The sequence below is a fragment of the Erigeron canadensis genome, chromosome 3 (genome assembly GCF_010389155.1).
Source record: "Erigeron canadensis isolate Cc75 chromosome 3, C_canadensis_v1, whole genome shotgun sequence".
NCBI classification, from domain to species: Eukaryota; Viridiplantae; Streptophyta; class Magnoliopsida; order Asterales; family Asteraceae; genus Erigeron; species Erigeron canadensis.
This window is the reverse complement of record NC_057763.1, coordinates 40,886,423-40,905,511: the sequence shown is the minus strand read 5'-3', so window position 1 is coordinate 40,905,511 and position 19,089 is coordinate 40,886,423. Positions and strand designations below refer to the sequence as shown.

General features: G+C 32.6%; 2 protein-coding genes across 2 annotated transcripts; both read left to right on the top strand.

The window, feature by feature from the left end:
- The first annotated feature begins 361 nt into the window (after positions 1 to 361).
- Positions 362 to 2,831, top strand: LOC122592282 (scarecrow-like protein 6). The gene has a single exon (XM_043764471.1). The coding sequence runs from the start codon at positions 423 to 425 to the stop codon at positions 2,481 to 2,483; it is 2,061 nt and encodes a 686-aa protein (XP_043620406.1). The 5' UTR covers positions 362 to 422; the 3' UTR covers positions 2,484 to 2,831.
- Positions 2,832 to 5,962: 3,131 nt separating this feature from the next.
- Positions 5,963 to 7,280, top strand: LOC122592143. The gene is made up of 3 exons (XM_043764351.1): positions 5,963 to 6,344; positions 6,494 to 6,636; positions 6,768 to 7,280. Exons 1-3 carry the CDS (start codon positions 5,963 to 5,965, stop codon positions 7,278 to 7,280), a joined length of 1,038 nt encoding a protein of 345 aa, XP_043620286.1.
- The last annotated feature ends 11,809 nt before the right edge of the window (positions 7,281 to 19,089 follow it).

Here is a 19,089-nt window from a genome sequence, read left to right as displayed (position 1 = left end):
TGAGGTTGAAAGAAGGTGAAGGGAACTATACTCCTTTTTTATGTTGCACGCATCCATCCATCCATGACAGAAAACAGAGTTTACATACACACAAAATCACAAAACAAAAACTAAAAAACCACATCATCTATCATCCATCATCATCCTCTCACTCAGAACACCAAATAAAACACAACAAAGACAAAAAACCATCAAACTCCTTTCTTCAATTCCTTTCTATATCTATATATGTTCTTGTTCAAAATCTTTTAGAGCTTTTTTGTTTTCATCTTCAACATGTGTTTTCATTTTTACATGCATTTCCCAACCTTTTAGCTTTGAAAAAACTTGTTCATTTGTTTTCCTTCAAACTTTTTTTTTTTTTTTTTTTTTTTCTAATTACAAATTTCCTGTAGTGTTTTTGGATACTTGAAAAGAAGGGGATGCCCTTACCCTTTGAGTTTGAGGGGAAGGGGGTGGTGTTATTGGAATACCAAAACCAATATCAAAACCAAAGCCAAGTAGAACAAGCTGAGTTTGTTGTACCTTATGCAAATCCACTTGTACATTTTCAAGATTTTGTAAGCAACAGCAAAAAGAGAAAGTATATTTACAACCACCAACAAGAACCAACTTCTGTCCTGGATAACATCACTACTAGTCCAAGCCCACCAACATCCACCCTGTCTTCTTCTCACGGTGGTGCTGACTCAGCCGGTGTGGCTCCGGCACTTTCTTCCAAATGGCCACCGGAAAATCAAGAAACCAACACCACCACCACCAGCACAACCCTGCTTGACCTCCAACACTTTCAACAGCAAATATCCTCTGGAAATGATAAATGTGCCACCGGAATGGATGACTGGGAAAGCCCAGATTCCGGCCAAGACCAAGCCATGCTCCGGTGGATCATGGGTGATGTTGAAGACCCATCTTTAGGTTTAAACAAAATGCTTCATTCCACAGGCGGCACAAATCCGGCTGACTTTGATTTTTCCGGCGGGTTTGGTGTTGTAGATCAAGGCTTTATTTCAGTTGATTCCGGCAACCCACAACTTTCTCCGGCGACGGCACCGGCAATATTTCACACCCATCATCAAAATCAAATCTTATCATCATTAAGTGACACCCAAATGGTCCCTTTTGATATTAAACCAAATCTTTATAACCCCCCATTTGAGCACCAGCTGCTAATGCCGCCACAACCCAAAAGGTACAACCCTGGAAGCATAGAGTACAACCCATCAATGCACAAAAGCCCGTTTCTGGATTCGGGCCCAAACCCACTTCAATTGCTCCAAAAATCAGCTCCCATGAAGAAAATAGTAACACCAAATGTTCAAAACCATCTTCAGCAACATCAACAAGGGATCATTGATGAGCTTTTTAAAGCAGCAGATTTGATCCAGTTATCTTCATCAGCAAACAGCAATAACCCGAACCCGAATAACCCGATACTCGCGCAAGGGATATTGGCGCGGCTCAATCATCAGTTATCACCTATTGGTAAGCCTTTTGAAAGGGCTGCTTTTTATTTCAAAGAAGCTCTTAATTTACTAATAGATTCAATACTTACTAATAATAGTAACCCCCAAATTAGCCCTCATAATGCATCACCCTTTAGTTTAATTTTCAAGATTGGTGCTTATAAATCATTTTCAGAGATTTCCCCTTTTATTCAGTTTGCTAATTTCACTTGTAACCAAGCCTTACTTGAATCCCTTAATGGGTTTGATCACATTCATATCATCGATTTCGATATCGGTTATGGTGGTCAATGGGCTTCCCTTATGCAAGAGCTAGCTTTAAGAAACAATGGGGTTTCTTCTTTAAAGATTACTGCTTTTGCTTCACCTTCAACTCATGACCAGCTTGAATTAGGCTTAACTCGCGAAAACTTGATTCATTTTGCAAGTGAGATCAATGTTGGGTTCGATTTCGAGATAGTTAACATTGATGTGCTTGCTTCTTCGTCATGGTCTTTGCCTTTTAATCTATCTGATAATGAAGCCATTGCTGTGAATTTACCTATTCATGTGTTTTCGAATCACCAAACCCAAATCCCCAATGTGCTTCGCTTTGTTAAAAGTTTGTCGCCCAAAATTGTGGTTTCTGTTGACCGTGGGTGTGACCGTACTGATTTACCCTTTTCAAATCATCTCATTCATGCTTTGCAATCTTTTTCAAACCTGCTTGAGTCCCTTGACGCTGTCAATATGAATCTTGACTCGTTGCAGAAGATTGAGCGGTTCTTGGTTCAACCCGCTATCGAAAAGATTGTTTTGGGCCGGTTTGTTTATCCTGAAAAGACTCAGCATTGGCGTAATCTTTTCTTATCAGCTGGGTTTTCGCCGATGTTGTTTAGTAACTTTACTGAAAGTCAAGCGGAATGTTTGGTCAAAAGGACTCCTGTTCGTGATTTTCATGTCGAGAAAAGACAATCGTTGCTCGTGCTTTGTTGGGAACGTCGGGAGCTTGTGTCTGCTTCTGCTTGGAGGTGCTAGAAAAGATGTTTTGATCATCGAAAGTTGTTGACTTTTGGCAAATTTGACTTGTGTTCTTAGTATATGCTTGATATGATTATGAATGTATCAATGTACTACCACTACTACTACTGTTGATGATGTTTTTCGAGCTGTTTATGGTATAGCTCAAAAGGAACGTTAAATCTTGATTTTTATTATTATGTCTAGGTTATGTGTTTTGTTGTAATCTTCATAGCCAAACCGAAAAATCAATATTCGGATTGTGGGAAAGAAAAGAATTTGTTTTCTCGTAGATTTTTATCAACTGTACGTAATTGTAAAAATCTGAAACATTACACAATAATGAACGTCTTATGATTGTTGAAACAATAGTCGTCGGTCAAGTCATTTCATAACCATTTGTATGTGTAACATTGTTGAAATTAGGTAAATTTGGTTCCCTAATAGTACATATTATAGTTTCAATGGTTTTGAGCCGGTTTGTTTTTCGCTCAAAATACGAGCCAAAACCGGGCTCAAAACCAGTTAAGTTTTTGCTTGTTTAGGAACGAAAACCAGTTTGGATTCACTTTGAATTGAACCCCGAGACGCTTGAAAAGAACTGTACAACAAAATATCTCTAGTCACTATATTGCCGTTTTGAGAGTCTCCATGGTCTTGGTCGGATGTTAGTCCCAAAACATTGATTATTGTGGCATTTTTTCAATGTTTATTTATTAGGATATTATTTTTCTTTTCTTCCCATAAAAATCAGTCACCATTTGTTGAAGTTTTATTTCATGCAAGTTTCGTTGGCTGTTGTGAAATTGCACAATATATGTTGGATATCTGGATGATATCATATGCATTGAATTTGGTGCTTTTTAAGCTCTAATTAAATATTTATTAAGCACTAATTTTAATAACACTTCTAATCATATCACATGCAACTTTTCTTATTGGACCTCACACATAATTGTTTATTCCCTCTCTTTTCTCAAAAAAGTTTCACCTCTGTTTTTATAAATATTTAATGCTTGATCTTTTTATAATGAGTTGTTAGTTTATTTTATATATACTTAAATAAATTATTTATAATTATTTTTATTTAAGGGAAAATTAGGTTCATACTATAAAAAGTCAAATATGAATTATTTAATTTTTATTATAGTAGTAATAAAAAAAAAGCATAAAATCAAATGATATAGATCATGTTGTCTCCCCTCCAAGTGGAAAGTTATGAAGTAGTATTAATCAAATTTCATTTTGTTTTATGTAATCTTAAGAACAGAAGCATGTTAGTAACCACTTCATTGTTATTGTTATATTTTACCATTTCCAGCATACATTTTCTTTACATGTTCTTTTTTTCAAATTTTCCCCTCTATATAGTTATGCATATATGACGATTTTTCATGTAGGTTTTTTTAAATTTTAAGTTAGAGTAATATAGTCACATTTTTGGTAAATCTTATGTATATTTATTAAAAGTGATATCTTTTTTAACCATATAAACTCATTAATAAAAAAAATATTCTCATAAGTAAATTAAATTTGAAATACTGTTAAAAAAAAAGTAAAATTGAAATAAAGAAAAAGAAAAGTTGGGTATGGTTGATTGTTGTTTAAGGTTGTTGATTGAAATAAAATAAAAAAGGACATTAATGTTTTTTAACTATTGATATTTAATATTTAATTTAATACGACTAATATATTTCTGACTAAGACAGACTGACAAGCTTTATGTCATCTTTAGTTTACTTCCCACCTAATTCAATCACCCATCCTTTAATTACTTAATATTAAAATAAAGAAAATAATTAATCATCTTAAAATCCTAAAAATTATTACATGTGAAAAAATTAAAGGTAAAATTAGAAAAGAAAATTAATAGATATCATATGTCTTTTTTATAATTTTAGAAGTAATTTTAGAATAATCTTTAAGAGAATTTATCATATTCCTTAAATTAATCTTAATTGAAAACACATTCATTTTTAATTATTATTCTTTAAACGATATGAATTACCTATAAATATCGGAATATTTAGAGGGTGTTTGGGAATACGTTTTGAATTGATTATCTGATTATTACGTTCGTAAAACGCAGATAATATGAAAAAGTGTTTGTGTAAAAAAGTGATTATTTACTATGAAAACGCAGTTTTAAAGAAGCATGTACCTACCTGCTTTTTCAAAACGCAGTTTTGAAAACGCATAATCTATTTTGAAAATGCAAAATCTGTTTTACAATCTCAATAACAAACACCCCCTTAACATACATAGTATGAAATTGGTCTCCGCCAAAAAGCCCCATCAACCACATGTTCTCTTATTTAGCTTCTAAAAGAGAAACACCGACCTCTTTAACATTCAACATTTAACTATTCATAAAACACAATATATTAATAAACTACATTACTCGTTGCCGCCGCTACCACTATCAACCGTCGTCACCGCTGTTACCATCGTGAGCCACCACCACCCGTCACGCCACCACTGTCGCCGTCATTACATCGCCGCTACTGCATGTCGTGCGCCATCACAATCCGTGACCGTCGCCATTACACAGTGCATCACGTGAGGATAAGTTTAGTTAAACATAGAGATCGAATTTCTCTATATGTAAAATTTTAATATATGAAAGGTCATTGTAAGTAGATATTACACGAATACTGTAAGTTTTCTCAGAGTTTGACACAAAAAATGTCTTCGAAAGAACTGATCCATCATTTGGGTATTTGCTCTCAATATCGCCAACAAATAATTGTACTTAATCATATTTGAAAATAACTTATTTTCCATCGTTTATTGGTAAGATTTTGATCGTTTGATAACGACACCTATTCTAATTCTTATTGTTGTATAAAATGACGCTGGTTGTTATAATTAGCTAATACCAATTTGATTGGAAGACTATGACATTACTAATTTTCTAGGTTTATTTAATTCTCACGACAATTAATATAAATAACTAGCTAATTGATCTTAATGAAGTCAAAACGGAGGAATCCGAATTAGACCTAAATCCAAATGACATAAAAAGTCTTTTCAAAACTTAGCAATAAGAGCTAGCTTTAAGACGATATATGTCAGAAATAGAGAAAAACTCGTGTTTGATAAGAGGCTCCCCAATGGTTCGTCCCTCTGCTCGTCCGCACTCCAGAGACGAGTCCACACCGTTGGGTGGGACTCGTTCCCCTCTCGTCCGCCTCATTCGTCCGGGTGATTCGTTCCTGCAGGGACGAACTTTTATGTTAATTTTTATTTATTTTTTTTACTCCAACGGTTTGAATTTAAAAGGGAAGAAGATAAACATAAGTTTCATTTCTTGGCAACTTTAGACCCTAAACGGCTATATAGTTGAAAACATGTTCAAAAAAGTGACAACTTTAGTCCTTAACGGCTAGTTTTTCAAAATGACTATATATACACTTCAAGTGAACCACCATTTGACACCACTCTTGCATATATTCAGCTATATTATATAAATCACACTTTCGTATACATAAATCATCATGAACAACCAGTTTCATTCAAGTTTATCAACGTACACGAGACCCGATTTGTTTCCTACTGAAGACGATGATGAAGAGCTTTTTGGCATCATGGCCGAATGTGTTGATTTGCTTGAACAAGGTGAATCATCAAGACCATACATACCCCGTATGGTCATCGAAAGAGATCGCTATGGTGCTGACGAGCGCCTAATGGCAGCTTACTTTAACGAAAACCCAAAGTATTCGTTGAAGAGCTTTAGGCGACGATTCCGTATGCCTAGACCTATGTTCATGCGCATTGTGAACGACATAATATCATACCCATCTCGCAATCCAGGTCCTGTACCTTTGCATTTTCAAAGAATGCAAGACAAGCAGTTTGATGCCCGAGGAAAGCCTGGTTTCAGCACCATCCAAAAGTGTGTGCGCCATACGTCAATTGGCGTATGGCTACAATCCCGACTCACTTGATGAGTATCTACAGATGGGTGAAGAAACATCAAGGTGTTATCTAGACTATTACTGTAAGTGTGTGTTCGAACTTTACAGGGATGAATATTTGCGTAGACCAACACCAGAGGACATACAACGCTTGTACGCTCGACATAAAGAGCTTCATGGCTTCCCAGGCATGCTTGGAAGCATTGATTGCATGCACTGGCCTTGGAGGAACTGTCCCAAGGCATAGCAAGGTCAGTTTACGCGTGGTGATCACGGTCATCCAACCATCATGCTTGAAGGAGTAGCTTCATACGATAGGTGGATCTGGCATGCTTTTTTCGGCACAGCTGGTTCGAACAACGATATAAATGTTCTGAACCAGTCGCCTTTATTTAGAGAAATCATTGAAGATCGTGCACCTGATAGCTCGTTCACTGTTAATGGCACCCACTACAAAAAGGGTTACTATCTCGCAGACGGCATTTATCCCGAATGGTCGAATTTTGTAAAGTCGTATTCATGCCCTCAAGATGAGAAGCGGAAGAAATTTAAAAAGTTTCAAGAAAGTGCCTGGAAGGATGTCGAGCGTGCCTTTGGAGGGCTTCAAAACTCATGGCACATTCTAACCCAGCCAGCAAGATCAAAAAGCGTGAATCAGATCACTCGAACAATGTATGCCTGTGTTATATTGCATAACATGAAGGTTGAAGACGCGGGGTACGCCATAAGCTCACTCGAGGATGGAGACGACATTGATCCAATCGTCTTACTGGAGCGTACGTTCGAGGAAAGGATTGCACTTCACCAACGTACCGGCAAGGAGCTTCGAGATCGCAATGTGCATCATGCTCTTCGTCATGATCTTACGGAGCATATATGGCGCCTCTCGACTTAATGTTTTTATTTTAATGTGTATTTCCTTTATTTGAAGTATTGTAATGTGTTTTTTATAATAAATTGTGTAATGTTTTTATTTTTAATGAAGTGTTTTTTATTTGGGTATGTTTTAGTTTGTTCTAATTTTAGAGGGTTAAAAGTGTAAAGTTTGGACAAATGGGTAGAATTAAATAATTGGTGGGTTCATGACTAGTCTTTGGTGGATGAGTCAATTGGGTACATTTTGGGGGATTAGTCCTTGAAGTGTTTTTTGCTGATGTGGCGCTGGCAGGGACTAGTCTTTGGTGGATGAGTCCTCACCATTGGGGAGCCTCTAATTAATACAGCTGGTGTATGCCTTTGGAGTTTAATTTCTCCACACCATATCTACCAATATATATATATAACAAGGTGTTAAATTCAGTCCTAAACAAACAAGAACCTTTGGATAAATTCCATTTTTGATTTAGAGCCATTAGATCAAATTTAATTATTTTATCTTTCTTAAATGACAATATTAATACTTACACTTTTTATAATTATACAAAAAATACCCCTTTAAAAATAATTTACACTTTTTAGTTTTCCATCACAAATTTACACTTTTTTCCCAATATTTTTAATCAATAAATCAAAAATAATACTCGTAGCTAATATATATATATACCCTTTTAAATTTAATTTACACTTTTTGTTTTTCATCATAAATTTATAATTTTTACCCAATAATTTTAATCAAGAAATCAAAAAATAGTAGCTATTATATATATATATATATATATAATAGAATAATAGGTAATATTATTTTTTTAATATATTATTATATTAATAGCTAATATATATCCTAACTAGATTAATACTCACGTAATACGCATGAAACATATATAATTAATAACATGTTAATTTTTTATAATATTATAAGTTGGCAAATACTTAACCAGGTAATAATTAAACCACTAGAAAACATGAAGTTACATTGGTCGTCGATTAGATTCCGCTTAAAAGTGTCCTGACCGTTCGCTGAAGTTCGCTTTTGTAACAAACCTTAGTCATTCGCGACCGTTACTCTAATCAAAAGACTAAAGGGTTAAAATATATCCAAAAAAGTTAAATAAGGTATATGTCATCACCATTTGATCTAATGACTCTAAATAAAATTTAAAACTCATCTAAGGGTCAATATTTTTTCAATTATAAATTAAGGTTTCTCTTTAATATATATATTTAATGATAATAAAATAATATTCTTTATCTTATGTTTTATCCAAAAGAATAATTGTAATATCATATAAAAAAACAGATCATATTTTAATTAAAATATTTGAGATATATTATATTTAAAATATATAGATCAATTTTCTATTGATAAAAATAGTAAGCTATATTTTAAACCATAATAAAGAAAAATTGAATATTAATAATGTCGTAACACCATGTATCTACAATATTATATCTATATATGTCCGGTTTAGTCAAATTATCACCGGCGATGTTGAGAAGGCCGAGTTTAGCTTAGGTGAGTGACAACTTTGGGAACATCAACCTTTAACATTGATCTGCAATTTTGGAGCATGTGGTGATAGAGAAGTTGCGCTCCATTAAACAAAACTAGATTAATACTCGGTCGGTGACCGGGTTACTAAGTAAACTTAAAAGCCTAGCTTATATCCAACTATAAAGCTTATTATTACGTCGAGCATAATGTTAAAATGAAGTCTTAAACTTTGTACACTTTTTGATATAACATATATAGAGTCGGTTTGATATATATTAAGATTGTTAATAATTAATCTTACCCAAAATTGGATTTGAACTGATACGGAAAACTGGGTTAGAGTCGTAAGATCTTGACTCGATAATCCGCCAACTTGCTTTCTTTTGGTCGGGGTCGGGTTGACCTTTTGGGTTATTAGGTCAACCTGTTAACCCAAAATTATAAAAATTTATATAATGTTTTTTAATAGGTCGACTCCACCAATTTATTTGATCAGACAACAAACACTCATTTGAATTGAAATCAGCCCGTTGACCCGTCAACTCACCAACTCATTTAATACGCCAACTGAACAACCCATGTGACCCGAAATCAACCAACCCATTTAACGCGCCATTGGGATTTTAACACCATTATTAGATGGGATGCCTATGGGTTGGTTAATTTCAATTCGTCAACTTTCCACCAGCTTACTCAAACAATAGAATATTGCAATGCCTAGCCATATTTTTACTTTACTTAAATAACATGTACTAATTCATGTAAATGGATTTGATGATTTGTGTCATGTCATTTTTTTTTTCTTTTTGCATTTTAAGTAATATATCCATATTCTCTTATAAACTATTTTAGCCCCTTCCTCAAGTTATATGTTTGCTCTCTAAATTACCCCTCATAACCTATTTTATTCTCATATATATATTATACCTATCATTTAACTGCTAAAATACATTACCCCTTATAACGCGCTTACTTTCAGATAAAGTACCCGAACTACTAATTGGTGCAGCCACCACCATACTGTCTTCGGCGCGTCATGCGGTTACTCATCAATATATGATTATATATAATAAAAAAAATTATTGGTGTTCATATATAGAAAAGACAAAATGTAAAAATAGACAATATTAAATATCGAAAGTAAGAGTTTAAAATATTAATTTAAAGAAAAAACAGACTGTATTGTCAAAAAAAATAAAAAATACGATCTACAATTTATATTTGAAATAATATTATTTTTTATGACATAAGATAATGATCTCCAACTTGAATAGCATTGTGATTTGTTAAAAAAAATGACATCATGTTATGGTAATAACATTTAAATGTTGAATGTGTAGACTGTGTTTAGTTCAAGTAAAAAAAAGTCTTTTAAAAAATTGATTACTTCAAGTAACTTGTTTTTTGAAATCTCATATTTAGATATTTACCATGATTAATATAGAAAGTATAGTTGTTTGGATACATTTAACAATTTCCATGAGTATATTTTTAAAAGTATTTCAATATAATACTCAAAGTTTTAATATATAGATCAATGTATTATTAATAAAAATAGTAAATTAAATTTTAAACTATAATAAATTAACACCTAATATTGATGATGTGATAATCCATGTGTATTAAATACGAGCCTAAAATCTAATGTTTTAATAATCAGCTCTAATGCTCTAATAATGAAATGATGGAGATACTTATATAAAAGTTAATGTTTAGATCGTGCATGTAATATGCAAGTAATTTAAAAGTAATTGCCATTACCATGTAGTATATAATTATCATGATAAATGGCTAAAACATACAAATCATTTTGAAAATAATTATCATGTACTGAGTATTAAATAGTTACTACAATTAAAAAAGCATATATTAAATTAAGTAAAAATAGTTACCATATCTAAAATAGTCAAATTTGACTTTTAGTTTATTTATTACTTACCATATCTCGAATTTTAATTTTAAAGGCTCAGATCGTTTTGCTTATTAATTTCAATGGTCCAGATCAAAACTTAAATTTATTTTTTTCTCTCTGCACTACCGGCAATATATATATAGTAAAATAAATTATCGTAATTAATGATATATAATTTAGCTTGTAAATATGCGTGACTATTGTGATTACTATTATAAAAGAACTTGAAAAAAAATAATGTTTTTACATACAACTATATTAGTAATGTACTTTACATTTACCAAAATAAAAATAAAAAATTTCCAACCTCTTTTTCTTTTCTTTTTTTCCTATTCTTTTTTTTGGAACAGCAGTGGTGATTGGACTCAGCGTCATGTCTCTTTATCGTCCAGTAGAGATAAACGACATCACCAACACAGTCAATCCGATGGCATGACTGGTGGTGGAAGTCCCACTACCATTCTGGAGAAAACCAGCTACATGCTAGAGAAAACCCCCATGCCCCACCTCTTTGGCAAGGACTTTCCAATATGTCTTTCAAAGGTTTCGAACCCGTGACCAACATTTGGCTGAAAGACATAATGGGCTTTGAATGTCAAGTTGGGCTACCAATAGAGAGGTTTATGTCAAGACTAATATTTCCAACCAAGTGATGAACTTTTAAAAAAGAGACTTATTACAATAAAGTCAATATTTGTATGTATTCTTTATTTATTAATATTTTGTAGGAACAAAATTACAAATATACCCTTAAAAAGTTTACATTGTACAAAAATTGAAGTCGGACTCCATCCATTGTTATATTTCATAAATTTTATAAAGTTATTATAGAATAAAATCTAAACTTAATACTAATGTGTTGCCTATGATGAATTCTAACTCGACAATTTAAAGTATTTAGGATACATTATTTTTCTTTATTTCGATTGATAAAGATCACAATTTCATTTTATTTATTTTTTTGTGAGGAAGGGGCAAGGGGGGTTGAACTCAAAAAATGAAATATAATGGATTGATTGGAAAGCAAGCGTTTAGGGTAAAAAAAAGTAGGTGGAGGTTTTGGTGCTCTGGAGGCTCAAAATTTAGCATTGATATGTACAAATTGATATGACATGTGGTTCAAAACTTGGATGCCGTGAGGTTTAAAATCATCTATGTGATTCATGGTTCTGAGTTTGCGTTCCTTTGTAAAACAAATGGTAATAATATATGGACAAATATATGTTCCTCATTATCTGAGGGACACTCGATTGCTAGATCTTTAAGATGTTATTAAAGATCAGTTGGGAGTGAAGATAAGACAAGATTCTAGAATAATCATTGGCTTAATGGTGGCAATCTTGCAACTAGGTTTAGAAGGTTGTATGCCTTGACACTATCTAAAGAACGTGTCATGTGTGATATTTTTTTATGATATGACATGGAAATCCGAATGACATTTGTGATGACATGGATAAGCAATAACTTTTGGCATTGAATAATTTATTGAATCAATAAGACTTAATGAACAACATAATAAATTTTTGTGAATTATCAAGGTCAAAAACACAAATGTTAATAAAGTGAAATTAAAAATTTTAATTCATTAATTATTATTAATTTGTTAACTATTACTTAAGAAAATTATATTTTTGATATATATAAATATAAAAATATACTTAATCGCATATTACGCGGGACAATAATCTAGTTGCGTAAAGGTATTAACGTAATTCACCATATGGGAAAGTACGCACGTATATATAGGAGCAATAAATTTAAAAAGAAATCTGTAAATCAAATAATCTTAGATTTTGGTCACATTGAAGTATACCGGACCCTATTGGGTGTATTTAGTATTTACTAAAGTGTTGTATACATTTTGATACTTTCAACATGAACTTGAGGACTACACTAATTTTGAGCATATATATATATATATATATGAGAAAGATAATTTGAGACCAACAAAAAAAAGTCCAAAAAAGGACTATTGATTTTCGTAACTTACACACCATCCTCATGATCTACTACGATATACAAGACCTTTTTTTGTAAGAATATAAAAAATATCCAGCGACGGACCCACAGAAAAATCATGTGTAAGTTAACTTACACATGTATGACATGATGTGAATATGTGATGAACATATATGCTCTTCGAGCTATTGAAATTTGCAAGGCGGGTATGGTCAAATAATGGTCAAGTTGTTGTTACACAGACATAATGCAGCATATATATATTTATTTATAATATACTCAGTAGTTTTTCAGATGACAAAGACAATAGATGAACCTTAAAAGCCTACTTGTGTGGGAGAGTACGTAGGACCTAATGTTTAAAGTGTTGTCATCATCAATAGGGATCCTACCACGGCCCCGATGTGTTCATCCCTGCTGGTACACACCAACACCATAGCTAATTAGCTGTTTATTTACCAGAATCCAAACATCTACGGATGCTAAATGCATGGCCCATATATGCATGTCTCATAACAAATCTTTTGGGTGGGGTGCCATATCAAATCAGACAAACCTTTTTCCATTTAATTCGAAGTGTACAAATGGAATGTTTATCATCGGCTCTTTTACTTTGGGTAATGATAAATCATGTATTAAGAATCACTATATTTATTTTAGACGAGTAGTAACATGTTAATTTGTATTTATATAGATTAGCAAAAATTGGTTTTGAATTTTGCCATGATATATACTTTACTTCTAGACCCTCATTTGTTCATTTTAAAGTTTGGACTTTTAATATGAAAATTATAAGGTTTTTTATGCACGTTATGCATTTAGCATTTTCCGTAAGTAATTACTTTTTCAAGTTTATCTCACAGAAAGAGATACAAATTGGTTTGAATTGGCTAGAATTTTAAATAACTCAAATTAGCTAAAATAACTCGATAGATCTTTTCATGTTCAAAATTGACATAATATAAGTCGTATTGAACTTTTATAAACAAAAAAAAAAATTTAATAAATAAAAAAAATCTAACCCACGATAAAAACTGTACATTTTTTTGTTAGGATTAAGTGCATGAAAATGTAATTAACTATGACCAAAAAGTTATTGTGTGCATGAACTTACAAAACCTCTATTGTATGCATGAACTTTGTAAAAATGTTTAAGTTATGTAACTAAGTATGATTGACCAATCAAAAATTTGCACGTGACAGCTCATATGAGGTGTCACGTACACATGTTACATGACTTGAACATTTTTACAAAGTTCGTGCATACAATAGATATTTTGTAAGTTCATGCATACAATAATTTTTTTGCCATAGTTAATTACATTTTCATACACTTAAGTACTTAATCCTATTTTGTTATTCACAAAAATTCCAATATACTTCGTCTTGTTTTTGATTTAATTTGGTGGTGGTGGTGATTGGGCTAGTGGTGGTGACCACTGACCAATAACTACAGGCGAATTGTTGTCTCTACACAAATAGTACTCCTGGCAAAAGTTGATTAATATTTGAGTTCAATCTATATCATATAATGCAAGTTCAACATTGATCAGATGGCTGTGATAATGAAAGATCCAAATAAAACATGTTATAATTTGGATGAATGATTCATTGATTTGTCATCTAAACCACACATATATGTGCAATATACAGTGGTAGGGATTGTACGTATATAGATATGGGGTCCGTATGGTCATTAATGTGAAAAGTGGTAAAGCCCTTCTGTCCAACAACTTTGTCTCATTGTGAAGCTTTGGAAATTCACCCGCACAATCTTGAGTTTCGAAAAGAAAATCTCTGATTTTATAGAAGCCCACAATAACACATGCATTGAACCCCACAAAGACTCGATGGTTCGTACACAAGGCTTTCCTTTGGATTATCCAATGTTGTGCTTGTTTTTGTGGATATTTCATTACTATTTCTTTGGTGTTTCAATGTTTATCATCAACCTTAGTGTGTGGCAACGATAAGTGTTCCTTGTAATGAGTGGTGGGACGACCCACTCGCACACCGCCGTCATCACCTAAGCACTCACGCGTGAATGAATTTGAGTGGTCCGACCACATCGAGTGATAAGTCAATGAAACGAAAATCAAGGCCATAAAGGTTTTCTTGTCAGCAGATTTAATTTTCTTTTTTGTTTCTTTCACCCAAATGAAATTGTTTTAATATATTTTAAATATATGTAGTGAGTGGTGGCAATGTCAACAAAAATTGAGTGAATGATGCATTTGAGGTGGCACAACGTGATTGATTGGAAGTGAGTGATGAGTGAGTAGTGAGTGTAGCGGTTGCCAACACCCTTAGAAATTCAATCCTTTTTCTATTTTTTCTGATGATAGAAAATGGGTGTCATTACACAACAATTTTCTTTCATATATTATATATATATTTCTATATATAGTAGCTAGACATCTACTCGCACAACACAACGATTTTGGCGACGGCAATTGATAGTGGTGGCGGCAGAAAAACATCATTTATTTAATTAACCGTACGTCAACCCCCATGAAACAATATAATTATAATATAACAAAAAATTTAGAAAATATAGTCCATATGAGAACCTCATTAACTAGACACACGGGCAATTACAGTGCTAATTAAATATGATCTTAATTTATAACTACAAAAAAATAATATTTTGAAACACCCTTTTTGGGTGATCTTTGTTCATAGCTTTTCTTCTATACACCATTTAGAATCTAGCCGGTTCAAATCTTGGGTGGGGTTCATAATTTTATGTACAGACATGTCGTGCATATAACAAAACACATCGCGCGAAGAAGATATTTTATTACACTGGTTAGATTTTGTCGTCTTCATACAAATTGCTTGGTTCAATTTTTTGGTCTACAAATTTCCTTAGACTATCACGCTAACAACTAATTTTGTGAGTGTTACATCAATAACATATGTAGCTATTTTTACTTGACCACACTAGAAACTCAATATGTTGATATGACATCGATCAGCATATATGTTAATATTAAATTAATAAACATCTCTTGTAAATATTAAAAAAATTTAATTCAAAAATGGAGTAATCTCGACCATTTATTAAATTTTTTTTCTTTTTTCTTCACCCTTAAATCATGATGCTAACATCATCTTTGACTTAATCTTTAGTCAAAAATAATTTTAGTTCTTAAGCTATAGATAAAATGCTCCAATAACACATATTATCAATTAATATTGTACTTACCATATCCAATCTAATATGCAAACTTTTTGGTTTACTTTTTATTCACGTCATCATTTATGTTTCTTTTAAGTTTTCATCTTTGATTTTCTGATTAATCTTCTTATAAACTAATACAATAAAAAAGATAAAATAAAAGAAAAACACTTTTTTTATTTTTTATTAAATAGTGATTGTTAAAAAAAAACACTATATCAATCCATTTAATTCCTTTAAAAAAAATTTAAAACTTGATTTTCTAACAAGTATTAGCAATTATATTTGTAGTTTTTTAATTTGTGCCAAGTAATATTACGATTGATCTTCCATTATAATTTATTATTCATATTTGATTTTCTTACAAAATATTAATAACAAATAATTTTGTATTGTATTATGGTTTTAAATTAACCTTATGTTATGAAGTATAACTATAGACTTGATGATATATGATCAAGGTTGAAAAATATGGTTGCTATTGTTTATAGTGAATTATTTGAATGAGCGCATATGAGATATTTTGACAAACAGTCATCATTGTGATATGAAAAATGTATGAGCATTATACATCAACTACACATTAGCAAAATAAATATTAAATTTTTTGCTTCCAATTCACCATATACAACATCATGGCAGATCAAGTTGTACTTGATAGGATGGCTAACATCGATGCATCCAAAGAATCTTGGAACATTCGGGTTAAAGTCGTTTTAATCTGGAAGGAGACGTATAAGTACAACTCAAAGATTGTCCCATTTAGGTATCTCTTTGATGAAGGAGGCGTTAAGAAAATCAATAGTTTCGCTATAACTTCAATGAAGAATATTACATGTTTGTGGATCATAAGCACAAAATCAGCTTCTACAATGCCACTACTATTTGTATATCCAATTATTTTGTGGATACCATGGATCCTTATAATTTTGTGACTATACGTAGTTAACTACCTCTTTACATTGGGCCAACCGTTTTAGCTTTCACTTCAATGGAAAAAAGTGTATGTTGTAATATTTAAAAATATAATCATTTGTGATACTACATAGAAACTAAAAAACACTGATGGGAAACCATTGTCAAACCTTAGTCTTTGAAATTATATACTATGATTGATTTATGGAAAAAAAAATAACCGGTTTATTGTCATTATTCTTATTTTATTTATTATTGTGTCATTTTTTTTATTAGCATTTAAGTATTTTTTTATTTTATTGTGTTAACTTTTATATGTTCCCGTCTCAATGTGACCATTGATAGCTTTCTCTATTGAAATGTAATCCACGCGACTGGCGCTTCAAAAGGCGAAACTCTCGTCGTAGTTTGGCGACCTAAGGGGCGGACACTTTTTGTTATCTAAAGGCGAAGACTCTGAAGTGGGCGAACACTCGGCCCAGCGGGTTGGGCCAACCTATGGTGTACCGGTTGTTATGCCAATAGCAACGCCGGGCAACTAAGTTGGTATGGAAGAACTGCTGTGCCGCGGGAAATCCTTCTCTATACAAGTTCTCGGACGAGGTTTTTGAACAGAACTTCGATAGGCGAGAGGTGTAAGCACCGCGAGGTGTGAAGCGATCTCGTACTAAACGAAAGAACTTTCACTTTCCATAACCAAAATGAAAGAAAGTCAACCTATTCCTGCAATTGCGGTTAGTCTCGCTACCTCTTTAGTTGCCGCCCCCTACTTGCTCATTTGCAATGACTACCACAAGAAAGTAGCCGGCAAATCTATGATTATTTTCTCCCAGATGAAGCTTCAATTTCAAAGAGCTCTATTTCCGCTACAAAATGAATACGTGTACTTAACAGTATAGAGCGGAAGGCTCCCTCCCAGTACCAACTGATAATTGGACAGGGAAGTTGTAAATCCGTGAGAACTTCGGCTAGAAGAGAGGGGTCTAGCGCGCCCGCCTCTTCCTTCGCTGCTTTCGTACACCAGGGGGATAGAAGCCCACGGAGCGGTAGGCTAAGCCGGAAAGAGAGAGGGCGGTTGGTTCTATAATTGAAATAATGGAAATGCTCTGCATATAAACGTAATTTTTTATAGGTTTTCCCCACGTTTCATGCAGGTTATAATCTAATATAATATAACATATATAGTTTATTTTATTAATATTAAAAACAAATAGGTGAGGGGTCACTCTAGCATGGTCCGGTTAAAACAACATATTCTAGGCACTTATCCGTTATGATATTCAATCTGTATCCGTAATAAAAATCCATTAAATTAAAAAGTAATTAAATAGTTATAGCAAACTAATTATCCACATTACGTCGTCCTCATAAGTATTCTACAAGATCTTTTCTAAATGTCGCCGTATGTATCTCTTTGTAACATTAATTGGTTTGTTATTCATCTTTATCTTTATCCCTATATAATGGAAGAATGTTTTTTTTTAAATTTCAAATTACAACTTTAATTACCTAAATTACCAATATTCTTTATTCACTAATTTAAATATCTCTACCTAATATACCTATAATACCCTTAAATCTCAACTATTCATTTTTTTCTCTATTCTCAAATCTCAACACTCATTTGTCTATATTTTTCATAAATCATTTTATTCATCTATTTCATTCAAAATCCTTTATCTCAAAAACCGTATATCGATAAATTATACTCCGTAAAAATTATATGGGTGTTCTTAAAATTTCATGCTCTTTCATTAGAGATGTCATTCGATATACTTTCGGCGAATTTTTAAATTCGTGAGAAGAGCCCATACGGCTAAGACATTTAGCTATCACACTCTATGACTTATCACTTCCTATGACCTATCACCCAATCATCTAATCGTCGGGGCACTATGCTCGTACACAATAAAGCGAATTCCTCAAACAAATTGATTGATTTGAAATATAAAGCGATCATGATACATATAATAAATTAATAATGATGATATGAGATACAACTCTTATGATACTGTACAGCCCCTTTGCTTCATTTTCAATAACTACGTTAACGTATACAGTAATATTCACACACGGAATGTGATGCACGCAATATGACTATGATTGAGCCATCGTGAATGTAATTAATTAAGAAAACGAAACCCAGGATGCAAAAATTTGTGGTTTGGCCGTTGTTAAGTTGGGATAAAATTGGGCACATGACCAATTTTAACGATCCGTTTGACTATGTTAGTTGAAATATCGTCAACGTGCATATTTGACACTTTGAGTATATCTCACGTAATTAAATTCACAGAGGTATGTCCAGTTTTCGAGTAAAACTCAGTCACGTACCATTCGTGTAATTTACCCTAACGTTTAATTAA